General features: G+C 44.3%; 1 protein-coding gene across 3 annotated transcripts in view; it reads right to left on the minus strand.

Moving 5' to 3' along the window:
• The window catches only part of usp24 (ubiquitin specific peptidase 24), a 30,783-nt gene that overhangs the window by 3,047 nt on the left and 2,609 nt on the right, over positions 1–25,127 (minus strand). Inside the window, exons 2-66 of one of the 3 annotated variants that reach the window (XM_073475893.1) lie at positions 23,958–24,126; positions 23,650–23,717; positions 23,399–23,542; positions 22,227–22,352; positions 21,859–21,894; positions 21,685–21,750; positions 20,546–20,611; positions 20,115–20,189; positions 19,503–19,661; positions 19,269–19,383; positions 19,012–19,115; positions 18,731–18,838; positions 18,531–18,626; positions 18,267–18,428; positions 16,870–16,962; positions 16,148–16,255; positions 15,898–16,047; positions 15,483–15,614; positions 14,855–14,966; positions 14,676–14,752; positions 14,437–14,577; positions 14,228–14,281; positions 14,027–14,142; positions 13,725–13,791; positions 13,525–13,635; positions 13,338–13,436; positions 12,848–13,021; positions 12,663–12,748; positions 12,388–12,496; positions 12,120–12,266; positions 11,915–12,012; positions 11,654–11,749; positions 11,313–11,535; positions 11,047–11,209; positions 10,662–10,823; positions 10,373–10,443; positions 10,102–10,262; positions 9,957–10,018; positions 9,623–9,814; positions 9,392–9,506; positions 9,162–9,306; positions 8,952–9,071; positions 8,716–8,841; positions 8,506–8,604; positions 8,308–8,390; positions 8,068–8,209; positions 7,864–7,983; positions 7,036–7,250; positions 6,081–6,205; positions 5,848–5,989; positions 5,542–5,692; positions 5,301–5,396; positions 4,932–5,035; positions 4,728–4,841; positions 2,529–2,736; positions 2,330–2,419; positions 1,954–2,056; positions 1,733–1,851; positions 1,460–1,573; positions 1,284–1,349; positions 1,125–1,191; positions 912–990; positions 745–820; positions 402–488; positions 185–295 (exon numbers count right to left, since the gene is read on the minus strand). In XM_073475893.1, the coding sequence (XP_073331994.1) occupies positions 185–295; positions 402–488; positions 745–820; positions 912–990; positions 1,125–1,191; positions 1,284–1,349; positions 1,460–1,573; positions 1,733–1,851; positions 1,954–2,056; positions 2,330–2,419; positions 2,529–2,736; positions 4,728–4,841; positions 4,932–5,035; positions 5,301–5,396; positions 5,542–5,692; positions 5,848–5,989; positions 6,081–6,205; positions 7,036–7,250; positions 7,864–7,983; positions 8,068–8,209; positions 8,308–8,390; positions 8,506–8,604; positions 8,716–8,841; positions 8,952–9,071; positions 9,162–9,306; positions 9,392–9,506; positions 9,623–9,814; positions 9,957–10,018; positions 10,102–10,262; positions 10,373–10,443; positions 10,662–10,823; positions 11,047–11,209; positions 11,313–11,535; positions 11,654–11,749; positions 11,915–12,012; positions 12,120–12,266; positions 12,388–12,496; positions 12,663–12,748; positions 12,848–13,021; positions 13,338–13,436; positions 13,525–13,635; positions 13,725–13,791; positions 14,027–14,142; positions 14,228–14,281; positions 14,437–14,577; positions 14,676–14,752; positions 14,855–14,966; positions 15,483–15,614; positions 15,898–16,047; positions 16,148–16,255; positions 16,870–16,962; positions 18,267–18,428; positions 18,531–18,626; positions 18,731–18,838; positions 19,012–19,115; positions 19,269–19,383; positions 19,503–19,661; positions 20,115–20,189; positions 20,546–20,611; positions 21,685–21,750; positions 21,859–21,894; positions 22,227–22,352; positions 23,399–23,542; positions 23,650–23,717; positions 23,958–24,126 (7,515 nt within the window). Of the gene's footprint in view, positions 1–184; positions 296–401; positions 489–744; positions 821–911; positions 991–1,124; positions 1,192–1,283; positions 1,350–1,459; positions 1,574–1,732; positions 1,852–1,953; positions 2,057–2,329; positions 2,420–2,528; positions 2,737–4,727; positions 4,842–4,931; positions 5,036–5,300; positions 5,397–5,541; positions 5,693–5,847; positions 5,990–6,080; positions 6,206–7,035; positions 7,251–7,863; positions 7,984–8,067; positions 8,210–8,307; positions 8,391–8,505; positions 8,605–8,715; positions 8,842–8,951; positions 9,072–9,161; positions 9,307–9,391; positions 9,507–9,622; positions 9,815–9,956; positions 10,019–10,101; positions 10,263–10,372; positions 10,444–10,661; positions 10,824–11,046; positions 11,210–11,312; positions 11,536–11,653; positions 11,750–11,914; positions 12,013–12,119; positions 12,267–12,387; positions 12,497–12,662; positions 12,749–12,847; positions 13,022–13,337; positions 13,437–13,524; positions 13,636–13,724; positions 13,792–14,008; positions 14,143–14,227; positions 14,282–14,436; positions 14,578–14,675; positions 14,753–14,854; positions 14,967–15,482; positions 15,615–15,897; positions 16,048–16,147; positions 16,256–16,869; positions 16,963–18,266; positions 18,429–18,530; positions 18,627–18,730; positions 18,839–19,011; positions 19,116–19,268; positions 19,384–19,502; positions 19,662–20,114; positions 20,190–20,545; positions 20,612–21,684; positions 21,751–21,858; positions 21,895–22,226; positions 22,353–23,398; positions 23,543–23,649; positions 23,718–23,957; positions 24,127–25,127 lie in introns of all 3 variants that reach the window. The other 2 variants (XM_073475892.1, XM_073475894.1) reach the window with 2 other exon arrangements.

Raw genomic sequence — 25,127 nt, forward strand, 5'->3', positions numbered from 1 at the left:
ACAACCGTGGGAGGCAACAAACTGCCTTCACAGCGTTTGACAGAAGCCAGTGAGATGTTCCATTTTTGTTCCATTCTTCTCTTTTTTTGGCTGCGTGAACCGAGCATGAGCTGCTGCACTGCAGTGAGTCATGTAAGAAGCCCGCTGTGCCGAGCAGTTAGCGACCGCTGTGGCTGATGGCTACCTGTCGGAGGCTGCGGTCGGCGTTTTCATTTGCTGGGCTTCCGTCGGAACCGTTACTGCTGCCAGACTGCTCCTTCTCGTTTAACAACGCTGTGGCGTAGGCCAAGGTGTCCTGCAGGGTTTGACACAGACAATGAAACATACAGTGAGCCACTTAAAGAGCAGAGAAGAAAGAATAAACATCAAGTACCGGTGACAGCGTGTGTTTGTGTGCGTACCTGTGCAGAGATAGTACGCTGGAAGGTTTTGTTGGTGGAGGTTTCATTGGAGACGTTGCTCTGTGGAGTCCAGTAATGTTCTGTCATCTGAGGGGTGAGAGAGGCGAATGATGCACAAGCACAATAATCACACAAGTATTTTATCACAGCGTATGAAACGTTTTCCTCTGGGGTGTCCTGTTGGTCTATTCCAAGCTAGAGATACTCGTCATCATCCCTGATCTCTCTCTCTCCCCTTGTACCCTGTTGGCTACCTACTGTCGATCTCTGATACAGTCAAAATACTGAAAAATTAAACATATTCTTCTGATTTTTGTGACTACATTGTATTTTATAAGCTTGCCTTCTTTTGTAGCCACTGTACTGCCCAGCTCCAGTGACCAGACAAGTCCTTGAAGTAATCCTTGGCTGGAGCACACCTGGTGGGGAAAATAAAAGGAACAATGAAGTACATATAGGAGAATTACTACTCCTGGAAAACTCTGACATGTGACTCTTAGATGTACTCACTTCTGGGCCAATGTGACCAGGAACTTCACACACTGGTAGCAGCGTCTGCTGTCCACGTTGTTGCTCTGATGCATCAAAGCTGAGAAGAGACAGCACTCATGTTTTTATACATTCAATAAATCCATTTAATAAAAAAAACAAACACAAAAGGTGATAATGTTGCCAAGCGGTGGGGCAGTCTTCCAACAATAGATGTAAACAGAAACTACATACCCAAAAGGCCTTTCTCTGACTCAAAAGCATACTTGAGTCTCTGGGCTTGCAGAGGGTCTTCCATCACCTGATGCAAAAAGATTAAACTGCTGTTAGCAAACTGATCATAATGGATCATTAGGTGAAGGGTCACAGGGTTAACTGATGGCTGTCACTCACTAGGAGCTCCTGCAGCATCTGGAAAATGTTCTTCAGTTCATGAGGTGGAGCCGTCTCCAGCTGGGTCTACGAGGGTTCAGAAGAGTTTAAAATCATTTACTGAATGTCTCTGACAGCTCTGACAGCTGTCTCTCTGAGGTCATGGAGGCTTTTGTTTTTGTTTTCTGTTTTTTTACCTTGAGCAGCTGCAGCACGCCCAGGGAGAAGGGCTCGTTACAGTACGAAGTGTAGGTCACCATCTCTATCAGGATAGACAGAGGACCTGACAACTCACGCATGGCAAACATCACCTGGTGGATATTCACAGTGACAAAGAGAGAACATCAGTCAGCGAGGCCCTGATAAATAGACCATGGCTTAAAAAAAACAAACAACTGTATGGTTCTTTTGTATTATTTATGATAAGAATGACTGAAGTCAGGCATGCGAGTTGTTTCTTTGGATGTTACCTCTAGAAGGTAAGGCTGTCCCTCTGGAGTGAAGAGTGAGGCCAGGATGTCTGCGTGGAGGGGGAGGAGCGGGGTGGAGGACGGGACGCCGCTCACACGCAGTTTAAACACTCCTGGAGCTACACAGGACAACATGTGAGAAATCAATGCATCGGAGTTAGAGCTGGTTCGTACAAAAACATCAGCCCTGCGAGCCTCTGGATTTGATTCAAGTGTCTCACCATGCGTCCGCTGAGAGTTGAGGTCAGAGTGTAGAGTGATGAGGGCCAGGGTGCTGTGGAGGTGAAGGAACTCTCGCGCCTGAGCTGGACTCCACCGCCGGTTCTGTAGAGACACACAGAGAAACAATGAGTACTGTTGTGGGCAATAAAAGCTTTATATTTGTCATTTTTAAATGTTGATAACATTCAAAACTTCTTAAAACAATGAACAATTCAAAACTACATTTACATTTTAACCGATTTGTGAGAGCACAGATAAAAACACTAAAGTCTTGAGGTTCTGGATGAAAACGTGTAAGGGTGAAAGTGAAAGCATCACCGTGTCGTGAACCAATTCATACTGTACTATTACACACTGTATATTATGCAGTTCTACCTGGTTGTTTTGCCTATTGGGTCCCAACAGGAAGATGAGCATCCGGCGATAAGCTGAGTGTTTCAACAACAACTGGCACGGACCGCAACCCTGAAAGAGAGAAGAGAAGACAAAACACTGAGAAAACCATCTAACAGTCATTTTATTTCATGTTTGGAAGTTGAACACTAACACTACTTAGTTGTTGATGGTTTATTACCCTCTGAGCGAAGTTGCTGAAGAGGCCGAAGTACTGGCCACAGTTTTTCACATTCTCGGGAACGTCTTTGTCCAATAAGGAAAGCAGGGCGTCCATCAGGTTGTCCAATCCTGGGTCTCCAAAGTGAAGCGCGCTCTCCAGAGTCTTCTCAAGGATGGATGCGACCACCACCCTCACCTCCCTCACGCTGCACTCCAACAGACAAACTCTGAGGAAGACATACGGTCAAAATCAATATCAGTCTTTAAAATGATGAGCAGAAGGAAATGGCAGTTTGAATTTAACGTGTGATAATGATGTGAAAACATCCTGAAAAACACGAGGAGCAGTTGAAAACACTGTTTGTGTGAGAGACTAAACTTGTGCTGGTGTCTTTGGCCTTGAGACACACAGCTGAGTGCAGCGAGTGCATCTCTTTTTTGTGGGAAGGGGTGTGTTGTATGTAAAGGGGGCCGGTGTGTACTGATGTCTGATGTTCAACAACCAATCATTTCTGAGGATGACACAATCACCCCATGCCTAACACATAGTCGTGAAAGACAACACCTTTCTGGAAAACACACACGCACTTTAGGAAAATTATCCTCTGGCTCTAAGAGTTTACATTCCTTACTGATCAGCATCCAGTCATTCAGCAACAAAGGGCAATTTGATAAAAGGAAATAAAATGACTGTTCCCCGCAGCCATACCAGACCGACACGGGACCTCACTGTAGTATAAAAGGAAACGCGTGCTGATCTGCGTGCTCGGTACTAGTATGTCTGCAGAACAGGCAAAGTACATGCAAGCCTTTACAGCGCCCCACAACATGACTCTGATAAGGGTCATGTTGGGAAAAGAGGCGTGAAGCGGCACAGGAGTGACCCCCAGATTGCACCAGGCCTCTCTGTGGTGCATTTACAGCCACCTGAGCTGATCGCGGCCATCGCAGACAATGCTGGTGTGTCCACCGGTTGCACCACCGCATGTTTCAGCAGCGTCCCAGGAGCGTCTCTCTGTGGGGAAAACACCCCCAGTCATATTTTTGATTGAAGCAGACTGCAGCTGCATCAAGCTGCACAGAGCCAATCGAGCCAGACAGGAAGTCAGACAGCGGAACAGCATGGTGCATATGGCCAATTTTCAAAATAAAACACCCTATGCAAACTCGGGACCAACAGTACAACAAGATCGGAAATATTAACGATACACACGTAAAACAAACAAATAACGAAGCTATTAAACTAAGTAGCCTGCTCAACCACAGCAGAAGCACAAAAGTCAAGGAGAAATGACGAAATAAACACAATCTTAGCAACTCAACAACATCAGGCAGGCATGACGCTCCACTTCTCAAACACTCCCATTGGGATATGAAGCCACGTGGAGAAGTGCCAGGTGGAGTCAAGGGTTTCGTTTGTAGCGAGTACATCATTCATCGTGATGATAAGACTGAGTACTTGTTTTCTGAGAAGCTGGAAGTTATTTATTCCTACGTTTTGAACAAGACACATGTAATGTTATACTCTGTTCAAATAAATTAACAAAATATTCAGTCTCCTTGCTGGTTGTTCCATTAAATTCAAAATCATTAACATCTCGCATTTGCTGTTGGCGATGTCATAAACAGCTGGCTCGCTTCGTCCATTGCCCAAAAATGTTATATTTCAATAATTAGGTCAATATTAGAAATGCGCAGATGTGTTCATCTGACAACTACTAGTCAATATGAAAAATCTTTCGTCAGGGGCAGCCCGACTGTAGAGATCTGCATGACAGTTATTTACAAAGCTCGAGTATACAAAGTAAACAAGAGTGTGAGTAAAGCTTTAGTGGCTGCAGCAGCAGAACCAGGATGGAAAGACTTGACCCGGTCACAGAGTTCAGTGTGCATTGATTGGAATGAGGGAGCAATGCTTGCGAGCTGCCAAGTCTGTATCGCATATCACTAGGACAGCTACAAAAGTGCTGCAGTGATTAAACCCAGGCCAAGGCCCCTACAGACATACAGTATACCCATGCTTGATGTTTCAGGGACTGCATAAAGGGATGTGATAGGTAGATAAAGTGATAGTGTGTTAGTGAGAAAATGTAGGTCTCAGCGTGCCGTCTTTTAGAGACGCCTTCGCTTTTTAAAAACACTTGTGGAGCAGGTGGACAGACGTGTTGTACACATGTAACAGATCTGTGGGTTAACCAGCTGGCAGACGAGCCCTGACCTGGTGATCTCTCGTCCCTCCGGTCCGACCAGGTACTGCACCATCCACTGACACGCTTCACAGCTCTTCGTCAGCAACACCTCCACTGTGGCCATCCACTCCTCTGTGTCCACCCTGCAGCAGGTTACAGATGAGTACAGGTAAACACTGCTGCTTATCAGAGATGTTCATTATTCGCGGGGGCGGATGTATGCGAGGACGTACCTGAGTTTCTTTTTGGTGTGCAGGTAGGTGTGAAAGAGGAAGTGAACAGCCAGCTGAAGGCTCTCTTTGGCCATTGGTTGGTAGTCTGGATGTTTCAGCTTTGTCTGTAACACACATGAACATCTTTATCTGGAAGCCACAAAACTCATCACTGACATGTGTACTGTGTGGGCCTCCGGTGTGATTTATTGGGGTTTTAATTACACGGTTTTATGATTTGTAGCAAAGCAGTACACGTCAAAACTGTGATTCTGGTTGCATCTACTAAAAAAAAGCACTGCACAAAAAGGGAAGTAGATAAATAGATAATATGCAAATGATGACAAGAATATTTGCTTCCTGAAAATTGAGAAATATGGAAGCACATACTGCATTGACGGAGGCCAGCGAGAGGGTGAAGTTGAAGTAGTCGCTGTTGTAGACGTCTCTGTTCCTCATGAACTTGAGATTCTCATCTCTCACCATCTGCACAAACCACAAACAGAGAGGTCAGATGAACCTGGTTCTTCCTGCATTACTAACAAAACACATGTTAAGGTGGTGTGAACACAGAATTTATATCTTTGGACCTCCATGTTACTTCCAGTCAGGCAGCTTGACGCCACTTTACCTGATAGATGCTGGCAGGCATCTTCTCTACAAACAGGCCCTTCTTCTCACCCTTGCGGACCAGACGGGTGAGGAGGGTGAGGCGGTCGTTGTTGGCCCTGGGGGGGCGGGGAGAGGACTGCGGTGAGACATCAGGAGAGGACGGGGCAGACCTGCGAAACATAGACACAGGATAGATGATGATCGGCTGATCCTAAACACTGTGACAGCTTTTCATGTATAAATCAATAACCATTTCCTCCATGAATATAATGCTACATTATTAATGACATAAAGAGAATGTGTATATAGTGGGAGGTTCACTTACAGCGTAAGGTCCTCAGCCTCTTGCCTCATGATGCTGACTCTGCTCTTTTTGGGCAGGACGGGTGAGTTCTGGTCACTGATCTTCTGATAGAACAACATGTAGGCGTTCCAGTACCTCCTCCGCACATCAGGGTATGGGTTGGCTGCACGTACACATGTGAACATTAAAGTTAACAATGTGTTCAGCGGTTGAGATTTACATACTTTTATGTTTAGCAATCGTGTGTCACTTACATTGGTCGTAAACTTTGGGGCGGTACTCTCCACCAAAGCACTCGTACTCCAGGGTTTCATCATTCATGTCAAACTCCTCCACCACGTTGTCGTTGAACTTGTACCAACGTCCGCGGGCACTACCACTAAGAGACAAAGGATGGGAAGACATCCGATTAGATACAGGTGCATCAAAACTCAGCACATGCTTGGATCATATACAAAAAAACCTCAACAATACCTAAAAAGGCATCCATAATAAAACATGTGCACACTGTTCTGACTCAGTTTAAGGTGGGGCTAAAGCAGAGTCATCTCCCTAACAAGATTTAGAAATGCTGCTCCACTTAACAGTTTACAGTGGAACATATCGTACTGGTCAACTCACTGACAGACAGGTTTGTCACCACAACCGGGTGAACCACCTGGATGCCACCCAGCCTGTCTGGTGACTTATCTACACATCGGATCACACATCTCTTACTGACAGAGAAAAACTAACTTCATAGCAGCTCAAAAATGTGTCTAATTCCCTGGAGAAAGATCGACGTCCTAAAAACAAACTTTCTTTGTTGTAGTCTTCAGCGGGGATAGGAACAAGCGAGTGAGCGAGAAAATGATGCCAGATATTAGCTCCTGTGGTCTCTTTACATTCCACTTCTTCAGTGAGCATTCCTGCCTTCCAGAGCCAGACATCTGGAGATGCTTACAAACTAAACCAGGACAGCCCACACAAAGCCTGATGCTGCATTCATGTGCCCCAAGGAGGTCATCTAAAATCTGCCAGGAAAAGCTAAAGCAACAGCTTATCATGCTCCACTAATCACAGGTTACGTGCTTCTTATGTAAAGTAGGAACAGGAGCTGGAAAATTCAATCAGAGAGCAGCACGTCGCTCTGGGAATCACATTAAAACATAAATGTATTTGATTTCCAGAGATTAGCCCTTTAAATGAGCGAAGGGAGGAGGAACTTACCGTCTATCTTTAATGAAGGAGTAATAGTGTCCAGCATGAGCCTGACCGCTGTGGACAACAACTCCCACGAGCTCATAGTTCTCAGAGATCGTGACTTTCTTCCTGGGCGACCCTCCTGAGGTGCCATCGCCTCGCCCCTCGCCGCCCTCTCCGCTGCAGTCTTGACGAGCCATTCCAGAGACGGTGTAGGGCTCCATGTTCAGCACCCAGGGGAACTGTGCACCGATAACACAGAATTCATATTAATCATACGTACATTTCTGGGATTTGAGGTAATGTGAGACAGGAAAGTGTATTCTCGTAAATGGAGATATTTATGACAGTGTATTAGGAACACTGTAGGTGAAATAATAATAAATAAATTACAAAGCTCAGTGAAATCTGAATCTCCAAAGTTGTAACTTTATGTGGTTAAAATGTTGATATTCTATGAGAGTAAAGTGGCAGAATTACTAGAAAAAAAACTCAAAGATCCTTTGAGATTATAAAGTTATACATTTGAAATAAACGAGAGAAAAGCTAATAAACGGCAAGAGATGGTGTCTGCAGTGTTGATCCAATCTGCCAAAGTGAAGCAACACGGTTCCTTAACAAAAACCAAAACCAAAACAAAAAACTAAACCAAACCTTTAATCTCAGGGAATATTCCACGTTTTAATAATCTACAGATTATATCAGAATATTTGAGTTTTTTTCTCCTAAATGTACGACTTTATTCTTGGAAATTCTTCTCTGAATATTATCTTTTGTCTATTTATATTTTTAACTGACAATGGCCCAAATACAACTTTGTAGATACGTGATTTTGTGATTAGAAAGACTTCATACCCGTATTTGTTCATCATATTTGATGGAGCGTCCGCTTTCCCAGTCGAAGCCGAAGCGCATGAGGTGGATGCAGAGAACGCTGGGCAGGGATTTGATGCATGTCCTCTTCACTGTGGTTCTCTGTGCAGGTGAACACATGTAAACACTGTAAGTACACATGATACCAGCGTGATAGAATATAAGCAGGCATAGTACTATACGCACCTTCTCCTTGCATTTCTCACAGTAGTAGGCGTTGCTGCCCTCTAGCACCTCTCCTCTTACAAACTGGTCCAATGAGATCTCTAAACTCTGACAAGATGTCACTCCGAGGTTCAGAGCCATGAATGTTTCTTCACGCTCGTACCTGTATAATGAAAGGTCAAAGGTCAAACATCATCTGTGATGTTTTCTGAAAATAAAAAATAATTTGAAGTTTGACGAAAAACAACTCTTGTTGCTTACCGGTGAGGACAGTCTTTACAAATCTTCTGGTCGGAAAAGATTCCCTGAAATGTGTTTTTGAAGATCTGTTCTCGACCCATTTTCTGGAAGAAAAAGGAGTTTCATCATTAATCATATCATTACAACTAATGAGGTTTTATATTACTTAGCTGGGACTGTTCTTTAAAATTGATGTGTTATTGTGAGTTTGAGTTTCACCTTGAGATGTTCATCAAGCTGGTCCACCAGGCTGGTGAAGAACTCATATGCATCCTGTTGCTCTCTCACATACAACTCCTTGTTCCACATCTTGAAGATCTGCAAGAGACACAAATTTGGATGTGTGAAATAGGTCATAAACTGAATTCACAGCATACTGAATCATCAGCACTCTGCTCAGTTTTCTCAGTGAGATAAACGGTGAGTTACCTTCCAGAAGTTCTCAGGTACGTAGTACTGCAGCTTGCTCTCCATCAGGTGACCAAACAAAGACTGGACCTGGTAGAAGACACTCTCCTCTGGCTGATCGGTGTCATCCTCAATGGACAGGAAAGCCTTCAAAACCAAACATAAATAATGAGTGTGTGAAACTCGTTCTGGACTCACAGAGCAGATGCCCTCTGGTGACTACAGAAGGTAAACAGCACACAGCAAACATGTGTTACCTCTGGCAGGCCAGGCTGCATGTAGAGCTGCTGAAACACAGCATTCATGTAACATGTGGCGCCGCCGTTCTTCAACCCAACGAAACCTGAGACTGAGCGGCTTTCTACGGGGGGCAGATACTGAGAGAGACACAGAGAGTTAGCTACAAGGCTAAAACATAATTATTTGTATAATCACTGTAAGAAATGTTATGTTAATCAGAGTCTTACATCGAACTCCTTGCAGAGGGAGGGATCAGACTGGTGGTGCATGGACATGAGCTCTCTGGTGATGAGTCGGAGGTTTGACAGGGAGCTGTCTGCCAGCATCACCAGCACCTCGTAGGCTGCCAGCCTGCTGCTGGCTGTGCTGCATCTGACCGATAAAGACGACAAAAGATTAACAAAGTGGTTTTGGGGTGGTTTGTTAAAAATGGTTAAAAAGGATTAATATGCCGTACTTGGGGTGGAAGTCATGGCTGGGGGCTGGGGAGGGTGTGGGGTTTGAACTGTTGATGATGATGCGCGAGGCTCGAAACAGGAAGTCATCCAACAGCTGCTGGATCAGAGACGGACCTGAAGACAAGAGTTACACATCGTCACATTACATATTATTGTTCTCAACTTAACAGCCTTCAAAAAGGTGTCTATCGGTTTCAGTCATGTGTGCATGGTTCTTTGCTTGTGCTCACCGAGATGTTCCTTCTCACTGCCACACAGTGACAGCAAGGTCTTGATGAGGCGGAGGTGTCCTGCCAGGAGGATGTTGTCTGCCTCGCTGGTCTCCATCTCAGAGCTCCAACTGGGCTCAAAGTTGTCGAGCCAAGAGATCTCGTCCTCAAGCATGGTGGCTGCGCTCACTTTTATCACCTCCATCTCTGAAGCTGAAGGAGGAGGGAAGAGAATATAAGGTGGAGGGAAACACTGAGCTTTAATGGCTGAAACAAAAGGCTATAACTTCTCTATTACATCAATTTATATCCAAGTATTGAGCAAGGTGACTGAAAAGGGAATTTATCTGCTTACTTGTTAGGTCATCCAGAAGCTGACATCTCAGGTCAAAGTACTCAGTGCATTGAGACAACAACCTGAGAAGAAAAAGCAACATCAACACAAGAGTGCCTACTAAAGCTTCAGTCATGTATATCTGGAGTGTTTCATGCTAAATTACCTCTGGTTGACCCCTCTCATGACAGACGTTGGACTCCATAGTGGCAGCTGAGCAGTGAGAACTACTTGGAGGAGGAACAAGTTGGGTTTCTGGATGTCAGGGAAGGCCGAAGTGTCCGACTGGCTCAGTGTGTAGAGCTGATCACAAGCTACACGGCGGATCTGTAAGAGGACGGGACGGAGACCACAAGAATAAACACACTCTGCCATGTTTGGGATACATTTCTTTGGTGCAGTCTATTAAACAAAACAAAAAAAAAGGTGTTGTTTACCTCTCCGCTGGGAGATCCCAGCAGAATATCGATGATGAAATCATTGACGGCGGGAAGGTTGTAAAAAGAACCTGAGAGAGAAACGAAAGAAAAAAAGGGGGTTTAGTTTCATTAGCTGTGTTTCAAAATGTGCATAAAAATACTCTAATGGATCATGAAGGTCTGGAAAAAACTGCAGTTATGCAACCTACATACTGAAAAACTTAATCTATTACATCATGCCAGACTAATAAAAATATACAGTAATCATCATGTTTGTATTGTGTTCGTCCTCCTGCATGAGTCTTACATAGCTGCTGACAGCGTAGCTGCAGACAGGTAACCAGCAGTGACAGAGCCTCGCGGGCGATGATGGTATCTTTGATAGACACACTCTGCTGTCGGACACATATTCCTGCATGCAGCGCTGTTGGCGTCGTCTCGCCCTCGCTGCTGGAGCTGCAGTTACTTCCTGCAAACAAACACAAGACATTTGTCTTTCATTTCTTTTCGCTTTTGTTTGTGGCAATGGAAATGCTTTGATCATGAGCTGTTGACAACAAATGGCACGAATCAGGAATGAAGTTGAACAGGATAGTTACCACACCTACTGACTGCTAACAGTTCTCAGCTTAAGCACCTTGTGGACAATAGGAATGCACCTGTATGAAACGAAAGTGAATTTTCTGTTTTACCTGTGCTGCTGACTCTAGTGCGGACTCCCGGCGCCAAAACGGAGCTGTGGGTCTCTCTGATTGGCTGTGGGCTGCCAACCAGATCAAGTCGGCCCGCTGCAGCTGCCCAGGTCAGACGCATGAAACAGGCCACAGTAGAGGTGAAGTCACCCACCTCCATGGTCTAGAAAGAGACAGAGAAAATAAATCACAAGATCAATCTATGTGCTGAATGAACGCTATATTTGTTCAGCTCGATACAGGAAGGGAAAGTTTGTTCTGATTACCTGAATAGCAACACGAGCAGCAGGTATGATCTCCTCGACTCTGATGGAGGAGCGCTCAGACAGAGACATCTGCCTGTAGGAGGACTTCTCTGGAGTCCCACACAGAGACAGCTGCCGCCCGGTCCGTCCTGCGTTTCGAAAAGGACGAGATGACAGCGAGTCGCCATCCCTGATGACGTCATCATCCAGCGCTGCAGGCATGCTCTGGCCAACCAGAAGAAACCTGGAAAAAAGAAAGAAAAAGAACCGATTGAGTATGAAGTCTAACATGGTACGGAGCCCAGAGTGTGTGTGTCTGTGTGTGTGTGTGTGTGTGTGTGTTTGAGAGAGGCATTGTGCACCTGGCCAACTGGAGACAGATTGAGTAGACTCCTTGTCTGGTCTCATAGTCGACCTCTGATGGGATGGAGTCTCTCTGCATGACATTCACCACCAGACTGCAGAGGAAACACAGAGAAAGACAACAGTCAGGACAAACTGTGAACCGTTTTGTATAAAAGGATACACTTAATGTGCTCCAGTATGTGATGCAACTTGACAAGTTGAAGCAAACAGCAGACAGTTAAGCCTCCTTTCTTCAACAGGTTTGTTCTCTCTGTTACCTGAGGCCTCCTGCTTTAAGGAAGTTCTCACAGAAGGACTTGCTGCTGGTTTTGGCCATTTCATCATCCGATGTGGGCATGAGCTTTGAACTTAAAACCTAACGCGCAGAGAGAGACGAAGGAAGAAAGCAGATGTCAAAGTCGTCAAGTTTCAAGTTTGAGAATAGGTGTTAAATATTGGATGATGATGTGCACGTGGACGTACCTCCAGGTTGTACAGCACTCTGAAGGTGGACATGCCTGGGGCCGAGGATCTGAAGAGGGACTCCAAGATGGACGCTGCACTGGGCTGGTGCTGCTGCTTTGAGGCCATGGATGGAGAACGAGAGCCCGTCCCCTGGAACAGTGTCTTCTGCAGAAAAAAGACACAAAGAGAGTATAGAAAAAAATAGATGCAGGAGAGGAGAGACTTATTACAACATAAAGGTAGAGAACTGAGAGCTTTAACATTCAGCCTTGGCAGTCTGATGTACCTGGTGGCTCCACACGCTGGATTCTTTGGGAACAAAGTTGTCGAGAGCATCCTGCACCTCTGGATCTGTTGGAATGAGCAGCAGCAGCTTCCTCACACGAAGCGTGATCCTGGAGATGACAAAGAAAAAGAAAACGTGTCACAGTTGACCTTAACCAGTTGAAAACGTATTATGAAGTATTTTTGTCAACACAAGGGCTGTGTAGCATGTATATGAACTGTGTATCTTAATAATATACAGTTCTTTCTCTGTTGCTGTCAATAAGATGTACTTACCTGGACTCGTCTAAGTTAGCCAGCTGGTAAAGCATCTCAAACACATTACACACCAATGCCATCACCACACCTGGCAGGGACTTCTCCTGGAGACGGAAAAACATGAACACAGCCCGTCAGATCTGATCAAAGCTGGAGTGTGTCAACAGCTGCGTAAGTGTAAAGTCATATTTCTCAGCTGTTACCTGCTCCAAGGCGTAGGCCGAGTTGAAGACAGCCGAGCTGGAACTGCTGGAGGCGGAGGCCGAGGACTCGGAGCTGCCAGAGGGAGTGCCTGTGCCCGAGCTCTTCACAGTCAGGCTCTGCTCATCGTTGAAGCCGAGCTGGGACAGCAGCTTCTGGTCCCGATTCATGGTCAACTAACACACGGTGGAGGAGCAGTGAAGGGACGGCGTGAGAGAAAAACAGGGATTGAGGTTGTTCGAGGCTGTGTTTCCCCTGCCGCACAATGGATGCGGCGAACCAAGCCACCAACAAAGAGGAGGTGGCGCCCGGCCCTGACTGATTTTTTTTGTGCACTGATTCGCAGTTTGTAATGTGTACTGGCTTCAGGGGAAACACATGATTGGGAGAGGGGCAAAATACTTTGATGAGGGAACGAAAGGTACAATTCTGTTTTTAAAACAAAAGAGGAGCACAAGTCCCCGTCACTGACAGATTAACATCAAGACTCACCACACTGTCGTTGGCAAAGATCTGGACATTATCCACTGGACAGCTCAAGTGCTCAGAGATCTTCCACCGGATGCTTCCTATTGTCTCATTACTGTGGGTCTGCAGGACACACAAACACACACACAGAGCAGGGTTATTTCCTCTGTAGAATTACCTCTACACGACACTAGGAAAGGACTTACAGTACCTCTAAGGTGAAAGTGTCTTTGGTTGACTCATAGGTGATGTGAAGAGTAACAGGGTGTCCATTGTACGAAGCCCCATGAGGTAGAATAGTGCGTGGAACTGAGTACATATCCTACAGAGACACACACAAACAATGAAAACTCTCTTCTTGTGATTGTTTCCCATAAATTACTTTAAAAAGGTGAAGAAGACGATGCCTACCTCTATAGTGATGACATAGCGTTCAGCCAATAGCAGCAGTCTTTCGATTATCACCAGCTTAGTTGATCTAGAGATGAACACAAAAAAAGAAAGTACAACCAGTCTGAAAAAAAGTGGTTTTACTTGTGTGTTTTATACTAGAGCGCCAACAATTAGTTGATTAGTGGATTGAAAGAAGATAGACAGATAACCTTTACTCTCTATCACTACTGGTTAGTAAGACGTCGGAGAAGGAACACTTCAAAACAAACACGTTTTAATAGGTTAAGTAACTATGTTCTTACCCAAACCCCCCTCTGTACCTGGATGGAGATTGTACAGATGTGGCCACGGTCGGCATGGCAGTGGCCGTCAGCATCTTGGTTGCCCTAGTAACAGCATGTGTTAAAGTAGGCCCACCCAGGGCCGAGCTGGCTGCCTGAGAAACAAAAAATGACCTTTCAGGAGTTGATTTCTTTGAAACGGCACAATCTCTCCTCACGGTAACATATTCCACCACTTACCTCCAATCGCTTGTAACAATCAGCGATGAACTTCTTGTGCAAAGACACTGAATCCTGTACGGAAGAGAAGTCATTAATATTTGTGATTTCAAGTTATAAAAAAGGGACACTTGTACTCCTGTTTCATAATGACACCATTTGCAACACATACTCCACAAATGAAGGCAGACTGCTTGAGGACTGGGCCAGAGGTATACTGGTATACTGACCTTCTTCATCTTGGGATTGAGGTTAGTGTAGCTATATGTAATGATGAGCTGAATTGCTTCATTGGCTATCTCTTCATCAGGGGTTTCCATGGCGATGCGCCAGATAAAATCCATCCCTGCCAGGTCAAGGCGTTCCACGCACTAAAATCAGGCAACATAATACGTTCAATATAAATGTCAGGTCTCAGTGACACACCAAAAAAAAAACAATGCAGAGAAACACGTGAGTAAGGACTAACCAGCTGAGTTCCCTGGCGTTTGAGGCGATGGTCACATAGATTAACATTCTCAAAGAAGGTCTTAAACAGATTGAAACCTGAGAGACACAGAAAACATGTTGTATCACATTCTTATTCACGAGCTAATCCTGACAGGTGGTGATGCTGTTAACAGCGCATCTCCCCGCAGAGTCTCTCACCATTCATGGTGATCTCATAAGGCTCCAGTTTAAGGATCTTCTCCTTGAAGAGCTGCTGCTGAACATCACTCTCGAGGTCATGCTGTCCTTTGGTGAACCACTCAAAACACATCTGCACACATTGAAAACATACCACGTTAACTGCACCATACCATACCGCTGCCTATTTTGTTTTGGTTAACAAGGAGCAGCTGGTGCAGTACTTTTGGTTAAGATATAAACGTGACCAAGGTCAGTTAAACAAATTCAGTCAGTCAGATTAACAGTTTTGCTCCCAACAAAATTACCCACAGACCCAGTGACTATCTAATCTTGTGTCTATGTGTGGCTTAAGAGCTTTGCTGCAGATATTTTGAAAAAGATGTACAACAAACACTTGAAACACCAGGTAACAAAGGGCATCGTGGAACAGCATGGAATTACATGGTTTAAGCAACTCATCCTAATGTACAGTATGTACTTGTACCTGCCTTGGGCACTGTTCTAACAGATATAACAGCCTGGTGTGAATGTCAAATGTTTGTAGTGCCTTTGTTCCTCCTGAGCAATCATCCAGAGTAAGGTGATTGTAATCACACACACAAACAAACCAAGGACACGAGAATCATTAGCAGTACGGTTTTCATACCTCACGGTCAAGTTCACAGACATCCGGCCCCGACACCAGGCACTCCCAGAGCTCCTTGGCCCTGTTCCAGACCAGGTAGAGGCTGGCCTCCTGGAGGAAGAAGGCCAGGAAGCGCAGGTGGCTGTCCAGATACTAAACAGAAAATTCAGACACTGTCAACATGCTGTATAACAATGTGCTGCACAAGTTTAATAACTTCTTGTGTGCTGTGTAAAACCTACTCCCAGCTCAGATAAAATTACGCCTCAAGTGACATTGCTGGTAATGTAAAACTATTAACTGCGATGGCAGTCATCAACAGTAAAGATGATGAATAAAATTGCATGACAGAGAAGGGAAATAAAAAACAAAATAAATATAGTCCTGACTCCTGATAATTAAATCTAACTTGAGTGAAACTCTGACAAAGACAAACCTCCTGGTAGGTGTATCGTCCGTCCACCAGAGTCGAGCCCGAGAGGCCGTTATTCCCCCCGGCGGTCACAGCCAGTCGATGGCAGCAAACTAGGGATCCTGTGATCAGCTTGACGATCTCAAAGTTCTTCTTCAAGTCCTGGATGATGCTCTGCGGGGAGGCAGGGAAAGGTTAATGTAGCAACACTGTACTGTCCGTATGATGGATTGCTATCGATCTGTTTGTTTACTTGCGTGCGTGTTTGTGTTACCTTGTCTTGTTTCTGATAGGTCTGCTTGATGAAAGAACGGGTGATCTCGTGCAGCTGACGGAGAGCAGGAACAACCCACACTGCCTGTGGACTGCTCTGCTGAGAGGCCTGTGGAGACACACACACACAGATACATTGGAAAATGATATCCACTAAGGCAGAACAAACTCCCAAACAAATGCTACAAAATCAGAGGTCTGTGATGGTTTTAGTTAATCAGATTTTGTCATCACAGGCTCTCTATTATTGTAGCTGTGTGAACGTGAGAAAGAAAATCAGAGCCAGGGATAGTAAAATGTGCTCCAGTTTAAATGTGTTAACTTACGATTGTTTTTAAAGCCAAAAGCAAATATCAAACATGTTCTTCTTTATATACCCAAGGCTCTGATTCGATCCCTCCTTGCATGAGTAAATGTGCGAGCACTTCCACCAAAGCTGACCACTCATCCAGCAGCTAAAATCACTCTCACCCAGGACAAGACCAACACCGCTGTGTAATCATTAGTCAGTGCCAAAGCCCTCTTAGTGAGGCAAGCAGAAGATTAACAAACACCTGGTTAAACTACCTCACGTTACAATCAAGTGTGAAATTATCAACCTGTGACCAATGAAACCCCTTTGTGGTCAAGCCCTCCTCCACGATTGGCTGGCAGGTGTGAAGCAGCGAGATTGGACACAGATCAATCAGTGGAGTTATAAGTTATACTGGCTTCTTCTCTTACTTTGGCCAAAGAGTTAGCTTTCTTCTTGCCCCAAGTGCCCGTAAGAAATGAGCTTTGGGTGTCGCTGCCTTTACTGTCCTCCTGAGTGTGAGTCTAGAAACATACATTTTATTTGAGGTGGGACATCTGTACGCATCGGTAACAAGTGAGTTTTTGTCAGGCTGGGAGGTACATTTCAAAGTTAGAAAAGCATAGAAAACATTAATGATTGCTCGGTTGTATGATGCATATGATACCAATTATAGCCGCTGTATACCAGAGTTTTTCAATCTGGAGCCTGTGGCGACTCTCCCACCCTGCGCGCACTGGTAGTAATACAATTAATGTCAAACAGCAAAGATTGGTTTGTCATAAATGAAGGGAGGAGCAGCCGTAGGGACAAAGTTGGCTACAGCATATAGGAGTATGGTGGAGCCTATGGCGGGTGAACATATGAAGTGTCCAAGACAAGTTTCTGATGCTCCAGATAAAGAAGAATGTACTGTAAGTTTTCCAATGTAGACATATTTTAGATTGCTACAACTGTGTTTTAGTATATTGTCACTCATATGTTTATACATCAGCCTCCGCACAGGATGAATTATAGCTCTTGACTAATACATTTATAAACACTTATCCTGACTTACAACTACATTATAGTGTGTTATAAACCATTTATTGAATGTTCATGTACTGTTTATGAATGCTTAATGAGCGGGCAGGTGGCTGGGGGGTTTAAAGACAACCTTAATCAATAAAAGTGAAAGGTTATCCTCTAAAGAATTGACTGGTTTAATCATAAGATGTGTAGTTTCCATGTCTAAATGTTCTGACAGATGCTCTTTTTATGCAAACATTAATATGAAGGGATTATTGATAATCCGTCAGTTGACTCAAGGAGATATTGAGGCAGTGGAACAGGAGGAAGGAGAAAGGAGGGAGTACAAGGGGAGTTATTGGGTGACACTGGCCAAGTGTTTCTGGCACGGTCTGAGGGGCTGATCAACCAAGAGAAAAACATCAGACCTTTGCCTTGACTTTCAAATAAAGCTTTGAAATTAATAATGAACTCATGATAGACACACGTTATTTGGTCCCATCTCGGTTACCCTGGATGACAGACCGGGACACACTCAGATGGAAGAGATGCGGACAAACAAAAGTTGAAGGGTAATATGCAGCAGTGACAAGGACATGCTAACTTTAGAACAAAACTGTCAAAGCAGGGAGAAAAATGTAGGGGCCCAGTGTGGTGTTTCCTTTAAACATGTTGAGCAAGGAACAGCCTTGTTATTCTAAAGTAAACACAGTAAGTATATTCACTCTTAGAGCCACTAAACTGCAGTTTAAACTGCAATTAACACCAGCCTTGACAACCACAGAGACACCACTGAGCATCTGGAGCATGTCTGTCTCACCTTCTTAATGTCCTCAATACACTTAATGATGTAACTGCGTTTGACGGTTTCCTTGACAGCGTAGGCATCGCTCAGAATCCCCAGATGCTCCTCCAACGCCTGCTGAACTAGACTGGTGGGCAGGGTGGGGAGGTGAGCCAACTCCCACAGCACCTCGAGCACCTAAACAGACACACACACAAACACACACACACAAGATGATTCAGACTTCACTGTGATAATGAAACCTAGCATACTTGTTTTATGACTGATATGCCAACACACCTTTCCAGCTGTAGTTTCAGAGCGAGCCTCCCTGCCGATCCTCCCGATCAGACTGAGCAGCTTCTGCCTCACACGGTCACTCTCAACCTCCCAGCTCTAAACAACGTGCAAAAACATTATTATTAATACCACACACAGACTTCCAGGTCAGTTTTCATGAAGACAATTTATTCCCGAAATGTCACAGGGACAGCACTGACCTTCTGTATGAGGACAAAGAGGTGGGTGAGTTGATCGAAGCTGAACTTCACAGCAGCAGCAGCAATGATTGTATGAATGTTTTCTATCACAGTTGATGACTGGCCCGCCTGAAACGTCCACACAAGAGGCATTTGTCACACTCTCAGAAATACGTGCTGACTTCAATGTATAGAAAATATGGAAACAGTTCAGTTTCGCAATTACACGCTTAATGACAGTGTAATAAATAACGCAGACGTGACTGTGTTGTTGCTGCTGTGATGTGTGCTCTGGTGCTGACCTGTATCTTCCAGATCTTGGAGAGTTCGTCCAGCGACAGTTTACTTCCCAGTAACTCAATGATTCCTTTAATTCTCTCACAGTACTGAGCCTGGTCAATGTTTCCTGGAACACAGAAATATCTAATAAGCACCGAGAATACAGTCAACCTCGGGCTAAAACCTCATCATTTCTGTTTTGTTTGAGTGTTTTGCAAAGCACTTTGTGGCATGCTTCGTTTTTTATCTGTTTGTGGCAGGAAGTGGTTTATTTTCTTACCCTCCAATGCTATTGATAGGACTGAGTTCTCCACCAGCCAGTCCAGAAGTTTATCCGTGTCAATGGCATTTTTCACTGTCTTAGACACTGTACTCTCCTCTATTAACTTTGTCACCTTGGGAGAAAAAAAATAAACAAAACCGCTTTAACATGAGAACAAAAACTGATTAAAAAACAAAGCAAAGGTTATTTTGTCTAGTCAGACTCGACAGTTCAGATCCTGTAAGAGCTTACCTCTTTGAGGGAGTTCATCTTGGTGGAGAAGTGAGGGGTTTTGAGCATGCGCAGCAGCGTGTCCAGCCGCAGGTCATCCACCACAGTAACCAGCTCCCTCTGGAACCTCATACACAGCAGCTTGATGGCCGACAGCAGGTCTGGGATGCTGACCAGACGCTACGATTAAAAGGCAAATGAGGAACAACTAAGTTAAAACATCTTCGTTAGGTCACAATCAACATACACAAGTTCTTCAACTTTGATTATTTTGCGATTTACTGCGCAGCCCTACTTTGTTTACATTTTCAAAAGAGCTGATTGTGCTATTATTTCTTCCTTGTTAATCTCCTAATCTAAAAATACAGGTGTGGCGGACCCAAGAGTTCTCCACAGCTCGTTGCAATTACTAATCAAATCCAATTTAAATCCCTCTTGTAAATAAACTGCGCCCACGTCTTTTTTTGCACAATGTAGGATTCACAGTATTCAAATCCATCTGAGAAAGTGCCCTTACACTAGTGCAGCAACAAGGACAAGATCCCTCACTGGCTTCCCAACCCCAATGTAAAAACAAGCTGCCTTTACTCTAAAGCAAAAATCACAAAGAGGGTGACAAATATAAAACGTTACCTTGTCTTTAAGGTCTTTTTCCTCCAGGTTCTGTACATACTTGATCATCTTATGGATGACTGGATCAAGCATTGGCTGGGAAGAACAATATGAGAATGGGTTAGTCCCTGTGGGGAAAAAATGGCTGATGCAGCAGCAAAACAGTAAGAAGATACAGCAAATGAAAACAGCATAGAAATCAGAAGGAAGCACAAGGGTCATGTAAACAAACACAAGTGATCATTTCAACACTGGAACAAAGTTAGACAGTAAACAAGTTGACCAGACGTGAGTTACATTACAAGGAGAAATAGAGACAGTGTAAACATACACATGCACAGTAGAAGCAGTTGAACTAAGAGAAAAAAAGGGCATACAAATGACCAGATTAAGGTCAGTATACGATCATCTACTGTGTATGCATGTGTGTGTGTGTATACAGGAAGGTTTACCTGTACGAGGCTGGAGTTCAGGTATTCTGCACCAACTCCAAGAGGCTGGACCAGAGCTGACACACTCTGTGCAGGCGACCACAAAGAAACAGAGGAACTCAGCCATGATACAAACCACAACAGAAATCAGCTTATCAGTACAAGATGAGTATGACTAACATGAGAATAGTCCTCTGTAGGTGTGTCAACAAAATCTCTCTTGTGACACTCAGAGATGTGTCACTTTTGGTGGCTTCTTAAAGCAAACAGACACAACAATGGCATCCAACCACTCCTCTCATATTCAAGCATTTAGGCGAGAGGTCAAACTGATACTGTGTTTTCACTGCTGCATGAGAGTGAACGGGAGTGATCGTAAACAGATGTGAGGCTGAGTTTTCCAATCCCGAAGCCCAGCTGTCATTTGTCATTCAGTGCTAAATCACAGGAGCTTAATGAATGGTTCCCGTGTTCCTGTCTCTTTTTCTCTGGCTATCTTCCATCTCTGCTTCTGGGCTCCTCCACCTTCCTCCTCCATTCACTCACTGAATTCCCCCCCTTTGCACTTGACTTCCTGCTCAAAGCAGACAAATGAATGAGTCACCCCTGGGAGTCAGTAAAGGAAAGAGCACTCCTCCATTATCTTTCCTCCTTTCACTTTCAGTCTCTCTTGTGCTTGGAGTACGCTAGGTATCTGACGGCTTACACACTCTGCTGCGCTCCCACTGCCACTGAAGAGCGCAACAGTGGTCCGCAAACCAGTCCCTGCCTTATTAATATGCTAATGGCTAGAGGGAGCGTGCATGCATGTGTGCGAATCAATGGCTATGCACTGCTGTGGTTCCGGCCAGGTTCCCAGAAGGAAGCATCAGTACAAGGATGCCTCAGAACACATAACACAACAGAGCATTTCAACCATCACACAGCGGGAGGATGAGAGAGTGTGTTTGTGTGTAAGTGAGTATTAGTGAGAGGGGGAGAAGAGAGGGACATTCAGCACCCTGCAGCTGAGAGCCGTGGGGGTAAACATGGTGACCTTTTGCCTGTATAGGCTGTCTACAGCGCCCCTCTTCATCCATCAGCTATTTCATCACTCTGGTGCTACGTCAGAACATTTGTAAGGAAGGCGAAAAGATGAAAGGAAGGACGGTTCTGCTTACAGCGATCTCGATTTCATCAGTGTTGAGCTTAGTCTGGATGGCAGTGAATCCTCCCAACTCTCCAAACTTGACAAAAAAAGAAGAAGAGAGGGGACAGATGAGGCAAAACTCTGAAACAACTTCGTCACCTGTATATGGAGATAATATAAAAAAGGACGACTGCTCGTTACTCACTCGATTCACTAAATCAACCAGCCAACCATGAGGCTCCTGAAAGAGATGATTATGTTTTAACTGGATGTATTCAACAATGTCACTGCAACACACACAAGCATATTAAGTTTTCTGACAGCTGTTGTGTGTCAGTCACGCATGTTCTGCTGATCCCCGTGGCTCGGTTACACAACAGCGGGGATGAAGAACTCGTTGGCTGCCTCTTCACACAGCTATGAACCGTAAACAAAGGCTAATAAGGAAGTGTGTATATCAGTACAGGCACAGCTTTACATACTTCCGAGTGCATCTGGATTTAACGAGCACACATTACATCCTTACAAAAGAAACAGTGCAGGAAAAATCCAGACAAACAGGGGTTTCCTTACTTTTTGATACGTGTTGCTAGGGGAGACAGCAAACATGTTGGCCTCTTCTCCAAAAACTTCAGCCCAGTTCCTCTGACAGGCCTTCATGCGGTTTTTAAAATGGTACTCATTGTCAGGGTTGAAGGCCTGAACACAAGATCAAAGACAAAGAACATAAATATGTACATTACTCCTGACATATTTAGACACTGTCATGTCATGTGCCTGGTTTCTAAAAAGCAGAACAAGCATTTCCTGTTAAAAGTAGACAAATACTTGCATACAAATGTACAGATTCACCAATTATACACAGATGTAGATTAACTTAAAGACATGTAATGTAACTAGGTACATCTGGTCAAGTACTGTACTTGTTTGAGGTACTTTCACTTTACTCCACTACATTTTAGAGGCAAATATTGTATTTTCACTCCACTACATTCATTTGATAACTTTGGTTACTAGTTACTTTGCAAACTTTTAACACAATATCTATACTTTTACTCAAGTATTGTAAGCAAACTATGCTATCTGTTGATTCAGAGCATGCGTTATCGTCACCGTTGATAATCAAAGATTTAACCATTGCAATAAGAGTGCACATTCAAAGCAATTATCATAACTGATCATCCGCCATGTAATATTGACTGATTGAACAGTTTAATTTAAACTTGGCTACCGTTACTTGGAGATTCGTTGCGCCTGGAACACATTGCCAGCATGAGCAATGTGGCTGCATCACTGAACTGCTTGTGCTTGCACGCGTGTCCACACAGACAGCCTCGCTTCTGTAGCGCAGTCACTGCCAGCCATATCTTTCTATAAGGATTTTGCCTTTTATATATTTTTTTCGTGTCTGTGACATATTATACAGATATAGACATTGAGACTGTAGTGACACACTGCTATGATGTGCATATGACTATAAAAGATCATCTTCAGACTCTACTTTTTCTGAGATCTGCTTGCAATGCAGAAGAAATAGGCGAGAAGCTGGAAGGGAAAGTAAGAGGCTCCGCTGGGAAAGTGCTGCTAACGCAGGCAATGTGTCCTTGGCATTAATTATAGGTTTCCCACTTATCGATTTCAGCCATTTCAAGGGTAATTTATTTACTTCAAAGTTAAAATATATTTGAAGAAAGATTTCAAAAACAACGGACAAATATAAACAGTGACGCAGAAAGAAAACGCACCATAGTCAGGACTCCCATCAGGTTTACAGGTACGGGGTCCTGCTTGACTCTCTCTGCAACCAGCTCCACCAGCAGCATGAGCATGTTGTAGATCCCCTCGTGAATCTCTGTGCCCCATTTGTGCACGGCACTGCTGGTCAGCAACTGGTGACAATGAACGAAACAGACACAAAGGAGGAAAGTTGGCACGGAGTATGTTAACTAATCAAGTGCTACGCAGTCACTTAAATCTCTGGGTCTTCACTGCTCACCTTTTTAAAGGCCTCCGGCATGCAGCGGTCCATGAACCGCTTGCAGTTCTCATCAGCATCAGCGAGACCTGGCAGAGAGGGACACGTTGGATTCACAAATTCATCCAATGTCTAAACATGGACAAAAATTGGCTGTGACATCAGAGACACAGATTGAGCCATGTGATATAAGTGTCCAAAATAACAACATGTGAAAAACACCCAACGGTCCAAAGAAAACATGCCGCCTACACAATTACGCAGATTGAGAGCATTTAGTTTAAAGCAGGAAAAAAAAAAAAAGTCATCCCACACAAACATGGACTTACCGTGCCGGGCGAGGCAGGTGGACGCGATAAGACACTTGCCCAGGGACTCCTCCCTCTTGTAAGGTATCGACCAGTGGTCTGTGAAGACTCGACTCTCCAGCTCGTACAAGTTGGTGGTGGGAAACTCCATGCTGCCCCCGGAGCAGTTCCCATTCTCATCATTGCTCCTCTGTAAAACACACATAAATGACTAAATTACAACCTAATACAATGGCTGACAAAATCTCACACAGCTGGTCCCCGCTTCGACCATTGTTTTGTGACACAACTGTCCTCTGTGCAAGGATAATCCAAATGTCCTCAGGCAATGTGAAAGTCAGACAGGATGATGCTCGATTCGTTTCCTCCCTCTGGGAGAAGAGCGATAGCAGCCGGCATTAGGAAAGTGTGTCCTCTCCTCAGCGATCTGCCCTTCATCTCTTCATCTTTTTGTCCATCTCTTTCCTCGAAGAAGCTCTCCGAACAAGTCCAGACAGGTTTTCAAATGTTTCACCAAGCGAAAGGGTTGTGACGTGTAAGACAGGGTGTGAGAGCTAAAGTCAAATGTGATGAAAATCCTGCTAACGTGACATGACACTGTCACGTTAGCAGGGTGATGCTACGATTTTTTTTTTTCTGCAGTCATATCTAAACAGATGAAATGCAAGTTAAAAGTCAACGTTTTACCTCCTGCATGTACGGTTCAAAACGCCTAGCGTAGGCACAGTCTCATTGCTAGCGGCAGTAAAGTCTGTGAGTCCGTGTGGTGAAAGCAAAAGCAGACAAATGATTATTGAATTATTTACATCATAAAGTTGTTTACATATTCATGAAGTTATGTGAATATTTATGATTAATCTGCAGAACTCCCTCCTCTGAAAGCTCAGTGGAACACACCGACACACAAAGCAACACTAAGGTACGTCATATTTGAAACCCACTGATGTTTGCATCGTATTTATGTGAAACATTAAACGAAGCGTTGCTCTCTATGGAGGTTTGGCCCGCCGCCTTGTGAAAAAGTATCTTCACCTACGACTGAGCCCTGGGAATCAGCTCTCACTACATTGTAAATGACCAAAACTATTAGCCTACAGCTCATTTGTCCACTTTGTTAGCGGGCGCTGCAAAGTATAAATACCTCGATCAAGTCTTACCATTTTGAATACATCGATATGACTGTGTCTAGTG

This window comes from Pagrus major, chromosome 11, assembly GCF_040436345.1.
Source record: "Pagrus major chromosome 11, Pma_NU_1.0".
Lineage (NCBI taxonomy): Eukaryota > Metazoa > Chordata > Actinopteri > Spariformes > Sparidae > Pagrus > Pagrus major.